Genomic DNA, 12913 nt, shown 5'->3' on the forward strand with positions numbered 1-12913 from the left:
AGAACGTCTCTGTGGAAGAGCTTGTCTGACTTGGTAGGTCTCCTCTAGGATCTTTTTGACCCTTTAAACCCTCCTTACAAAGCCAGCCAGAGGGAATCCAGTTAGACCAGGTCTCCGTTCAGACCTGCTCCCAGTAGTTAAAGAAAACATTTCCATTATGCTGTACACCTAAGCAAAGGATCTGCCAAACTGCTCTTTCTTGAAACAACTGCTCATGGGAGGAAAGAGAAAAGCACATGAGTATCATCTTTAGGCTTTCCAGCCCGTCCACCAGAGTACGTGGAAGTTCCAAATTGTTGTTCTGTCAATGCCTGCCTTCCTTGGTCTAGTCTCTTGATTTGTAGATGTGTGGACATGTATATCTGCCCATAGCCAACACATTCTAGATAAGGAGTGTCTAGAAAATAATCTATTAGTTTTGTTTCTGTTAAAAGGTAATGGAATACTGAATTTCTTTAGATGCACTGCCTGATTTCCTCTCATTCTTTTGTAACCTTGGAATGGGCCAGTATCTACCTCTGTATGGGAACATGTATTATATGAGAGGTCTCCCCATCGGTGTGGTTTCCATGGGAGGTAACACCTTGCCCTTGTGGACATTTCTTTCAGGATAAGGCCAAGGTGGAAATCCGTAAGCTCAGTGATCCCCCAAAGGCGGAAGCCATCCGAGACATGGTCAGATACGCTCGCAACGTCATCGAAGAGTTCCGGAGGGCCAAGCACTACAAATATATCCTTTACAACTGCCTGATAGTTCATGATCCCTCACCAGCAAGACAGGGTGGGAAGCTGGGAAGCGGGAGCAATAGAAGGATGGGCCTCAGATTCTGAAAATGAAAGGAGGAATGTCTCCTGGTAAATGTGTATAGATGTTCTGACCACTCACGATGTGGTGTCCATCCTATCAGAGTGGTATGGCCGTATTTCCCCTTATTTGGCTAGTTTGGCTGGGCACTGCATCTGGTGGAGGACCGTGAAGGACAGACTTTTGATGGCCTTGTGCGCTGGGTATTTTACTTCGGGCAAGGGCCTCGCTTGTTTCAGCTCTCCTCACAGGCATACTCTGAGCAGAGACTTCCCTCATTCCCATGCAGCGGATGAGGAAACAGGCTGATTGATAGATATTAAGTTTACCCAAGGGGACACAGCTGATGGTCCTAGGTGGTTGACCTAGGATTTTGTCCCAGCTGTAACTATCAGAATCCATATTCTTAACGATGGTATTGTAGCATTTTCGTGGGAGTTGAAAAGGGATTAGATTTGTACCCTAAAGGGTAGAATTTAAAACCAGGGAGAGGAAATTAGAGAAAGGCATGTCGTTTCTCAGCATAAGAAAGAACTGTGCCATAGTGGGAGTCATCCTCAGGGTTCCAACTTGGGTGAGGACTTGAATTTGATTAGAATTGTGAGTCTAATCGACGCTGTTTACATCAAAACTAAGGGTCTGGACCCTGCGGCTAAAATTCTTTGTTGAGCAGTTCAGATCTTCAGGTTTTCTTCCTTTGTTTCTTCTAGAGAAATGTAATTCCTTTCACTTTTGCTTCGCTTTCTGTAAGTTACTCTTTCCTGGGGTGAGGGTGAGAGTGGAGGGGAGAAAGAACTTGAACCCTGGGGAAGTCTCCAGGCGGCATGGGCCCGGACGGCTGTTTCCTTGACTCCACAGCACCCCCTAGTGAGCTGCTGGAGATATGCGAGCTCAGCCAGGAGAAGATGAGCTCCGTGTTTGAGGACAGTAACGTGTACATGTTACACATGATGTACCAGGCCATGGGTGTCTGCTTGTACATGCAGGACTGGGAAGGAGCCCTGCAATACGGACAGAAAATCATTAAGCCCTACAGGTGATTTGGTCATTTAGAATGTATACAATAGTGTCATCTTCCTGCCCATTGCTGAGACTTGACTAGCACAGCTGCCTCTTCTCTGCACCCACATCTGGAGGTGCTGGTGCAGGGCGCTGCTCCCAAGTCAGGCCTCTTCTCGCCACCGTCCCGAGGAGACAGGTTGAGGTTCTGCAGTGGGTACTGGGGCAAGATCCTTCTCAGGTCCATCCAGGGCCGTATCCATAGCAGTCAACTCAGGCTAATTTTGAGAAGCCACCAGTTTGCTTCTTTTCCCACCCACCACTTCCAAGTTCAATGGCCAAGTTTAGTTGCTAAGCGGTAGTCTTAGAAATCCTGCTTTTCATCATTACTCGCGCCATCCCCTTCTTTTGCTTTTTCAAATTGCGGTCCCAGTTTGCAAATGGGGAAGCTCTGGCACCAGTGGGTTGACCGCGGTTATCTAATCTCCCCACCCCAGGTTTGAAAAAAAAAGCAAATTGCTTTTTAATTTGTAGTAATAGTGAATATTCGCCATGGAGAGATTTTCTGCCTGAGAGACTAAACCTAGAAGTGGGTGACAGGCGGAAGCTGTGGGCTTGTCGTCTAGCTCTGCGAGACACTTCAGGGCTGGATGGCCTCGCTGGCATCACTGAAGCTCTTTGTAAAGGCACTGATGTTAGCATTTACAGGGTACATCCAACACCAAGCGGGCTACATGATTCACGGTTGCTGGACTTAGACCCAGAAATTTGTGTTCTGGAAGCATCCTAGGTGTTTCTCAGGAGTTTGAGAGGCCCTCAGTCCCCTTCCAGTTCTGAGATTAGGGTCTCTGAAGGTTGTGTCTGGTTTGAATGTCCACTGCCCACTCCACCCTCTACTTACCCCACTGTGCCCTCATTAGCCAGCAGGGGGAGCCCAAAGGAAGCCAGCTCCTCAAATCTGCTCTTGAAAACACGTTGTTAAATTGGGGATAAACTCAATCTTTCCATTTCTCCTGGAGTTGGGGGAGGAGGTCCACTGGCCTCATGCACTGCTGTCTCTGTGAGATCTGTAGGGAGGGAGAGGCAGACAGACAGACAGCATCCCAGCCCTGGGGCTCTCCCAGCAGGGCCTTGCTGTGCTACACCCATCTTTACCTACACAAGCCCCTCCCGGAGGCCCAGCTCTGGTCTTCTGGGGGGCCATGGGTCCCAGAACTGCCTCCTGCCCAGGAATGCAGCTAGAACTTGTCTTTTTTAGGCCGACTTTTAGGGGAGACAGAGTGGAACAGCCTAACCATTAAATACACACCTCTTACACACATGTAAACAAACACACAGGCTCACCCACCAGCTGCCTCTGGGCCCTGTTATGAGGAAAATGGCTGTTTCCCAGGCAGACTCCATCAGTCAACCTTCAGATACAACCAAAAAACAACACCTGCTGTATCTAAAGCCCCTGCTGGACAATAGGGAAAGAAAATCCAGAAGACATAGGAAGTGTTCTGACTTCAGAGCACTTACAGTTTTGCTAAAGCAATCCATATCATAGTGTCACAAGGAGCTGGGGTATTAAGACACATCAGGGTGTGTATATGTGTGTGTGTCTTGTCTGTCTGAGTGCACTGTCCTAATGTGAGGTGATAGACTATCATAAAAACAGCTTTTAAGTAAATGTGCCTTCATAAATGGGGCACTTATTTAAAAGCTGTTTTCCCAGGGTCTTCCTTTGGCTCTATCTGAAAGAGAAAACTCTGGACTGGGATTGAAGGTTGTATTTACAGATGCTTTTGAATAGGGATTTCTCCTGCAGTTGTTACGTAGCTTTTCAGAAAACACAAACTGCAAATAATGAACAGTGTCTGCAATGATTGGGCAGGACTGCAGCATCCACACGCTCCACCCAGACCCTGGCGGGGCTTGGAGAGGTTCCTGGTGGGGAGAGGTTGGCCCTGAGCACAGCGGCCTCTGGCTAACTGCACCTAGCCTGTGGGGCGGCTCAGCAGCCTCTGACACGGTGGCCTGTTGCCTTCTCTTGTTGCAGTAAACACTATCCTTTGTACTCGCTCAACGTGGCCTCCATGTGGTTGAAGCTAGGGAGACTCTACATGGGCCTGGAACACAAAGCTGCCGGGGAGAAAGCCCTGAAGAAGGTATGTCTGTAACTCAGCCTTAGGATTCCCAGTGGCCGGATGGCCTCAGTGCACCTCCTTCATGCCTCACCAAGCTGAGGGGCTGGAGTGGAGGGTGAGCAGCTCTCACCCACCCTCTGGCCGCTGGAGCAGCTGGGGTGAGTCCCGCAGGTGAGCGTGGAGTGAGCAATAACTTCTGCTGTGTTTGTGCCCAGGCCTTCCTCGAAGGGAAGGGGTGCGCACATCAAGAGGACTGGCTGTGATCACAGGCCCAGCCTGTGCCTGGAGGAATTCTCCGTTTTCAGAAATTGCTAGGATTTTCAGAATGATGATCCTTAACTGTGGTGAAGTCAAGGAGGTGGGATATGGAGAGTTAGGGTTAGGGTGTTAGGATTGCACATTGGCTGTTTCTAAAATGCACTTAATCATCCTCTTAGTTCATCGAGAACCAGTTACATACGAAAACTGTTGCATGCTTTTTCTTTGAATTATCACAGAAATGAGAGGCTTTCCTAATGAAGAAAGTGAAGTTCAAGCAGGTTAAGTGAGTAATAGCCTAGGTTACATGGTGGGGATTTCATTCAAATGAGGGTCTTTCTAAGTTGTAAAGCTTCAGTTTCTCCCACTCAAGCTGTGAGGAAACTGGTAGGTGCCAGGCCCCGGGACAGCATTCGCCTTTGGTTTGATGGCTGCCTTGTGCTGCCTGGTGGCCAGGCCCTGGCCCTCACATCACAGGAGCTCAGAGTCAATTATCCTGAGTCTTGATTCCCATTGTTTGTGATGTGGAATTAACAGTCAATACAGTGTAATTTGGGGGATAGTCCATTTACTCCTGTAAAAGACTTTATAAAATGTTGGGGCTGTGGACAAGGCCTGCAAACCTAATCCTTCACATTCTCCAAAGCTTCCCAGTAGACTATTTGGGAAGATGGAGTGAGGCCCACATCCCAAAGAGAAGGGTCAGGGCACAGCCAGGCTGGAAGGGAGCGTGAAACAATGTTTTCTGTTTTAAACCACGGAATTTGTCCTGAGATAACATATGTATTGTGTTAGTGAGGTCGAGGGAAAATTGGCCATTTAGGTCACAGTTGCAAAGTGTGTCAGGTAATTCAGTAATAGATCTGATCAAGGAATGTCAGTCTTGAAATGAATGCAGGCGCAGGGGCAGCCCCTGAAACCCGTGATTTCCGAAGGCTTGCACTGTTACCTGGCCTGCCTCCTCTTGGCTTGAGACTAGGAGGAGAATAGGTAATAGATAGGAGTGCCTGTCAGAGTCACAGGTCATCAGAAATTCTTAGGGGGAATATTTTTTTCTCTGAGTAATTTGGCTGAATACAAAAGAGCAAATATGTTCTTAGAGATGACATTTGATACAAACTTCCTATATGCCAGGGACTGTTCAAAACACAGTATCTGAATTAACCCTAAGAGGTAGGTATTATTTCCAGCTTTACAGTTGGGGAAAATGAGGCACAGAGTAGTTAAGTAAATTACCTAAGGCCACACAGCTAGGAAATGATTAAACCACTGGAAACTTGACCACTTTACATTGCCCTACTATAAAGAAACCTTATTAAGTACATTCTCTCTAGCATCCCCCAGTGAAACTTTCTACCTTTCTTTAAATTTTTAAAGTATGTATTGAAAGAGTGTGCTTTTTGAAAGGGGAAAATGGTTTAACCATGTCTTGCCGATCAGTAATGTCAGCTAAAAATCAAAATAGTTGTGATATAAAATTAACTATGGACTTTCTGTGCCAGCATCACCTATTTTCTGGGTTGAACATAATCAACAAATGTAGTCCTTAAAGCATTTTTTACTGAAATATCTTGACTCTTGGGGCAAGAGAATATCATGAAATCAGTTTCACGACATCGTTTCTCCAGCTGCTACCTGAATTATTTTCGCAGAATGTTTGACCTAGCAGTAGACGCTGGATGAGCTGGCTACCAGATGGTCTTGTCTCCTTTTTAAAAAAAGCCTGGTCCTGGAGGAGAACAGAGGCTCTAATAGCCAGTTTGCATCCCGCGCCTGAAAGCAGAGAGATCCAACGTAAAAGTTACCCCGGCGGAGGTGTGGGGGATTGGCTCCCAGGCCCTCACCGTTTGTCTGTCTCGCTCTTTCCTAGGCCATTGCAATCATGGAAGTAGCTCACGGCAAAGATCATCCGTATATTTCTGAGATCAAACAGGAAATTGAGAGCCACTGAAACTATACAACATTTCAGTTTTCATTTAATGCTTAGTTCAGAAACCTTAAAGGACTTGAATATTGCAAAGCGCACACATCACTCCAGCATTTCTGTAAAATAATTGGAATGAAAATACTTCTTGCACTTAATGCACATGCCATCCTTTGAGATTAGTCTTAATCTTGAACGTTAATATCAAATTAATTTTGAATGCTTTTGTTTCCAAGAGGTAATGGCATGGTTTCATTTACTTTAGACAGACCGAGTTTTGAAAATCCAATTATTTTTCCTTTCATGCCTCTTGTAATGTTCTGAACAAACTTGAATGATGAAAGAAAATAAAAGAGATACCAGTATTCGAGGCTTGTGTTTTCTTCCATCTGTGGGGAGGATTCCTCCGTGGTGGTGGGAGCCCAGTCTTGTAGTGGAAGTGACACCTGCTGTCCATAATTCAGCAAGCTCAAGTCTCCTCCCTGCGACTGGGGTTGGGCAGCCTCTTTATTCTGCAGTTGCTTTCATGGTACTGCGGCTGTGGAGGAAGAAAACAGGAAGAAAGAGAAAAGGTACAAGAGGAAAGAAAAGTATCTGTGGTGGAGAACAGTCAAGTGACCCAAGTGCCCTCCGGCAGGCGAGAGGTTCGAATCTGTTCTCTGGTGCCTGGTATTCCTTCAGTGTGGAAAGGTGCTTAGTGTGTGCATTGCTTTCTTGGCTTTTATGTCCCCATCTGTCTGAAAGCAGATTTGCCATCTCATTCTGTTGATTGTTCTGTGCAGTACTCTCCTTCTTTGGAAAGACTCCAGGGTATGCTTGGGAAGGAAAAAAACTTTTTTCCTTACCAACCAACCCTGTGTTGTTGAGTAAACACTGATCCCTACACACACAGACAACAGGAATCCAGCTTTCCACAGCCCCACAGCCTTGATGGCAGCAACCTGGGAAGTTGTTTGTTAGCAACCATTGCACAGAAGGACCCAGCGCACATTCCTGAGTGCAGGGGTTTTACTGTTAGAAAAGTATCTTGCCGTCCAAAGAGAGTAACTTCCCCATTGGTTAATAAGTAAAGCCTGTTGAAATTTACACATCAATTACCTTCATAGTCATGGTCTGAAAACAGAACGGCCGTAAATCTGGTACATTTTCCTCCCCTCCTCATCTACACGCACCCGCGTCTTCACACACATGCCCGTCTTTCGCACGCAGTTTACTGCACACAGTGGGATTTAGCAGACAGGATGCATTCTCTTGTCCTGTGTAGAACAATAAGACATTTATTGAACACCTGGTACTGTCTATGCAAAATGCTCTGAATAGCTCTCTAGGTGCAGAGAGAAGACTAAGGCATGGTCCCAGATCAGTGGAACTTAGTGTTTTAAGAATGCTCATTTACTATATATTCTCTAACAAAACCTAAAATAAGCTTGGCCTACCATTGCCACAGGTTTTATAAAATTTGCAAAAGTAATCCTTTCTCAATAAACTCAAGTAATAGAAATGTATATGAAAAAAGTAAACTTTGTTCCTCACCAGTCCCACTGCGTGCAACTACCTGCTATAAACGGTTTGCTTTATGTGGTTCCAGGTTTTTCCATTGCTGGATGATGTATCTGTATAAAGAGATTTAGATCTAAAAGAACAAAGACAGGATACTGCTGACAGGATTTTGTAACCTGCTTCTCTGAATCAACAAAATGGATCTCTTTGCATTTCAGCACTTACAGATTTGCCTCATTCTATTTAGAGGCAGAATATTGTGTTGGATGCATGTCATCGTGGACTCAGTGCTTCTATTTATGGACATGAGGCTTTTCCCAGTTTGCTGCTATTACAAGCGATGCCACAATGAATGGTCTGAAACATAAAAACATAAAACTTTGCTGTCATGTGGTAGCATTTTGGGGAATAGATTCCTACTAGAAGTGTAATTTTAAGATCCAATAGTGGGAACCTTTTTAAAATTTGAATAAATATAGCCACATTTTCTTTTGTAAAAAAAAAACTGCATCAGATACCAATAAGATATAATAGTATTTGTGGCCAGGCATGGGTGGCTCACTCCCACAATCCCAGCACTTTGGGAGGCTGAGGCGGGTGGATCATGAGGTCAGGAGTTGGAGACCATTCTGGCCAACATGGTGAAACCTTGTCTCTACTAAAAATATGAAAATTAGCTGGGCATGGTGGCGTGTACCTGTAGTCCCAGCTACTTGGGAGGTTGAGGCAGGAGAATCCCTTGAACCTGGAAGGCAGAGATTGTAGTGAGCCGGGATCGTGTTACTGCACTCCAGCCTGGTGACAGAGTGAGACTCCATCTCAATAATATTTGCTTTTCTCTCCCTCATAACATTGTATTATCAATAAAATGTTTTTGGCAATCTAATGTTTGAAACGTTTTGTTTTATATACATTAGTGAGATAGGATGTTTTTCATATAGGAATTATTTTCTTCGGTGAATTGACATGCATGGCTGAGCCATTTTTAGCACAACACTTTCTGACACCAAATGTTTGAGGTTTTATCTCACACCAGCTATTCTCTAACTCTTTGGACACCAACTGTGTGTCCTACAATTCAGTTCTATTCTGATACTGCCCTGGAGTTAGCGTCAGACTTCATAGGTTTAAAGACTCCATCCCACAAGACTTCCCTCACAGAGTAAGATGCCAGTTGGAAGGATCTTACTCTGTCACCCAGGCTGGAGTGCAGTGGCATAATTTTTTGTGTGTTTTTAGAGGTGGGGTCTTGCTGTCCTGCCCATGCTGGTCTCAAACTCATGGCCTAAAGGGATTCTCTCCCCTCAGCTTTTTAAAGTGCTGGAATTACAGGCATGAACCACCTTGCCTGGCTCCCAGGTTACCCAGTTTCTATCTGACTTGGCCACAAAGTCAGGGGGTTCCCACAATCCCCTCCCCTTCATGTTTGATAATTTGCTAGAAAGGCTTATCAAAGTCCGGAAAACATTTTACTTCCTATTACTGGTTTATTAGAAAAGGTACAAATGAACTGGCAAATGAAAGGTACATAGGGCAAGGTCTGGAAGGGTCTGGAGCACAGGAGCGTCCATCCTCATGGAGCAGATGTGACGCCTTCCTGACACATGGATGTGTTCGCCAACTCGGAAGCCCTCCAAACCCCACTGTGGGGGTTTTAAATCACTGATCCTTTAATGACGTAAAGGATCATTAGTCATTGAATGAAATCATTGGCCAATGATGATTAACTCTGTCTCCAGCCCTTCTATCTTCCCCACAGGTTGGGAAGTTGAGGCTGAACATTACAAACTTCTAATCAAGGCTTGGTCTTCTGGAGGTTACTCCTCATCCTGAAGCTATCTAAAGGCCCACCAGGAGTTGCCGTACTGGAACAAAGAAGACTTCTATCACCTTTATCACTTAGGAAATTCCAAGGGTTTTAGGAGCTGTGGGCCAGGAACTGAGGACAGTGACCAAATATCTTTCTGTGATAGTAAAGGACACCCTTTGGTCTCTGACCACAAATTTCTTCTAAAAAAGGATTATGTTTACTGGCACATTTCTAGCTTCCCATGTAGTCACTGATGATTAATCCAGTCTATCATCCTATTGCATGAAAATGCCTCCCTAGCTGAGGCCACTCAGGCGTGCAGGCTTCCGGTTGATCTTGTCAGGTTCCACAGGCGAAAGTGATCTAGGCAGTACGTCCTCACGCTTTCAGTCCTCTGGTATAATTGAGCTAAGAGAATGACCATCTCTTGTTCTGAGCCTTTTTTAAGATGTCAGTACGATACTGGATTTCCCCTATTACATAATTCACTTAGGCATTCCTTCGCCCTCAGCTGTGATTTCCCTCCATTTATCCCCTAACTTTCTTCACCTTTGGAAGAGAAATTAGGTTCCCCCTCTGTGCTGGTCTAGGTTGCAGGCAGCAATACTAGTCTAACAAATCCCTCCACTTCAGTCCGGTCCCTTCAGATAGGGTAGGATTACATCGTATAGAGCTAGTGGGCTATTTCTGCCGCTAGGCAATAGAACTGCAGTCACTTGTAACCCCAATTTTGCCAAACAGGATGAAGGCCTCACCTGCCCCATCAGGACCTTAGGAATTCTGACATAAAGGTTTAGAAACACAGTTCCAGTTGCTTGCTGGTAGTTGCAGCCCTGGTCCTGGGACCACTGCATCAGATTGGAAAAAGAAAATTGAGGTGATGTAGGGAAGGAGAAAAAAAGTGTGATCATACCAGCATCCTTTCCCAACCCCTCTTCCCCGGGTTCACCAGAAAAACAGGACTCTCTCCAGTGGGGACACTCCCTTAGGCCCCCCTTTTTTTATGTGAGCACACACTTGTGAAGGCATGGAAGCCAGCCCTTCCGGCCTTTATCTCCCCCTATTTTAGAGAGTATTTCAACTGCCTGTTCCAATTCTCTATTAAGCCATTTCTCTGAGGATAATATGCAGCATAATGTGCCCATTTGCACTGGAGGACGTAGTGGGCTGCAAAGTGTGTCCCTTGGTCTGGAATGGGTGCAGTAGCTTCCAGTTTTTGTTTTGTTTTGTTTTGTTTGTTTGTTTGTTTTTTTATGAGAAGAGTCTCGCTCTGTCGCCAGGCTGGAGTGCAGTGTCACGATCTTGGCTCAGCCAAGATCCTGCCTCAGCCTCCTGAGTTGCTGGGACTACAGGTGCATGCCACCACGCCCGGCTAATTTTTATATTTTGAGTAGAAATGGAGTTTCACCATGTTGGGATGGTCTTGATCTCCTGACCTGGTGATCTGCCCACCTCGGCCTCCCAAAGTGCTGGGATTACAGGCTTCACACCCGGCTCTTCTGATTATTTTAGAGCACTCTGAGCATACTTGTATCTATCACTGGGTAAGCAAAACCCAGTCTAGAGGCAGTGTGTATTTCTCTCAAGATCCAGTAGTGGCCTTGTGGGCCTGCTGGCATTAGCCTGACTTGCCAGCTATGTTCAGGGTCCCCACTCCAGGGAATCTGCCAGGTAGCCATCTTTTATCTCTTTGGTTGGCGAACAGCTCTTAACTGGCATTTTGTTTCTCAGAGGGCACAACAGGAATATGTCTAGATTGAGTCCATCTCTGCAATGCAGCCTGTCCCCACCACGTCCACTCATTTCATGGACGTAGGTGGCCTCCTAGGTGAGCACATGAGAGTATCTGCTGTTGATTCCATTTACCTTCTGATGCTGAAAGGGTTTTCTTTTGAAGGGCATTGATACATCCTACTTTAATGCATTCTTCAAATTCCCTTGGTGGTTTCCATCTGTGTGGCCCCTCCCTTTAATGGGCCAGTTTTCCATTGCCCTTCTGCCTGGCCATATTCACCAGCACCAATGAGCTGGTAAAAACCAAAACAAGCAGTTCAGTCCACTGAGCTTTTACCCTTCTTTGATCAGAGTAGTGACCTTCCAAACAAGATGTCCATTCACTTTGGAACTGTGGTCCATAAACCAAGCAGTTCTTTGTTGGTTAGTGAAGAGCTGTTTCTGGGCACTTTCCAGGTGACAATAGAATCTGACAGCTTCTCATGCAGTACCAGTCAGTCCTAGGACAAAACAGGTTCCCGTTTGTGAATATCTCCTTGCATTCCTCAGGTAACAAGATCCTGTATAAACCATTTCATTTTCTGATGGAACTTTTCTGGGCACTGCCAGCCACATTAGAGTGTTTCTCCAGCATCATCTAAGGCATCATAGGTATTTCAGGTTTCAAGATTATTTTATGTCCTTCAGTCAGAGGAGTATTTTCAATTAATGTCTGATGAGATGACTTGCTTCTCAAATGGAAATTTTCTAGTCCAAAGTCCCAGTAGTCATTGCTGGGAGGTGCTCACAGGCTTCTGCCATAAGTCCCACTCTGTGCTCCACAAAGAACTATCCCACAGAGATTTTGCATATATCAGCACTCCAGCTTTTAGTCTACAGTGTGGGCTGGGGCAATGTTTTAACCCCATCATTGTGTCTCATTCACCCTTTTTTTTTTTTTTTTTTTTTTGAGATGGAGTCTTGTTCTGTCACCCAGGCTGGAGTACAATGGCAGGATCTTGGCTCACTGCAATTTCTACCTCCTGGGTTCAAGTGATTCTCCTGCCTTAGCCTCCCAAGTAGCTGGGATTACAGGTGTGTGACATCACGCCTGGCTAATTTTTTTATTTTTAGTAGAGATGGGGTTTCACCATGTTCGCCAGGCTGGTCTCCAACTCCTGACCTCAGGTGATCCACCCACCTCAGCCTCCCAAAGTGCTGGGCTTACAGGCCTGAGCCACCGCACCCAGCCTCATCCCATTTTTAAACAACCATTCAAGATTTTCACCCTGCTGGGACAAGTCTCTTGACTCTTTCCCTTTCTTTTTGCTTTCTGTTTCGCCACTATCATTGTTTTCTTTGTTCACTCCATTTCTTAACCATTTAAACATGTCCACCCTCGTAGGATGAATACCTGGACTCATTGCTCTGCCTTTCACACCTAGGCCCTCTGCTTAATTCATATTTTTCTGTGAATTAATCTAGTGTTTTAATTAGCATCAGTGAGAACCATGAGAGGAAGCAGAGATAGCAAATTTGATAGGGTCTCTAAGAGCGTTGCTCAATTTTGCAGCAGTAAAATTACATGGGACACCCATGCAAAAGGTGTCCATGCCTCTTAATCATAGCCTTGGCAATGGGCATATTCAATGGGTGAATGTCCCAATTACCAAAAAGCCAGTCCCACATGACTTCCATACACAGTTTATCAGCTACTTCATCAGAGTGTTTCTTTTAACGTTTACAGGGGAGTTGGACAGCCTCACTTCTCGGAG

At 45.5% G+C, this 12913-nt stretch overlaps 1 protein-coding gene across 2 annotated transcripts in view; it reads left to right on the forward strand.

Moving 5' to 3' along the window:
* The window catches only part of SMYD2 (SET and MYND domain containing 2), a 57326-nt gene extending 50846 nt beyond the window's left edge, over nt 1-6480 (forward strand). For both annotated transcript variants that reach the window (XM_032289223.1, XM_032289224.1), the window contains 4 exons: nt 610-730; nt 1667-1841; nt 3846-3954; nt 6062-6480. In XM_032289223.1, coding sequence (XP_032145114.1) covers nt 610-730; nt 1667-1841; nt 3846-3954; nt 6062-6142 — 486 coding nt within the window. In that variant the 3' untranslated portion in view covers nt 6143-6480. The remainder of the gene's footprint in view (nt 1-609; nt 731-1666; nt 1842-3845; nt 3955-6061) is intronic.
* Nucleotides 6481-12913: the final 6433 nt, after the last annotated feature.

The sequence above is a fragment of the Sapajus apella genome, unplaced genomic scaffold (assembly GCF_009761245.1).
Source record: "Sapajus apella isolate SASKATOON/1434 unplaced genomic scaffold, GSC_monkey_1.0 scaffold22, whole genome shotgun sequence".
Lineage (NCBI taxonomy): Eukaryota > Metazoa > Chordata > Mammalia > Primates > Cebidae > Sapajus > Sapajus apella.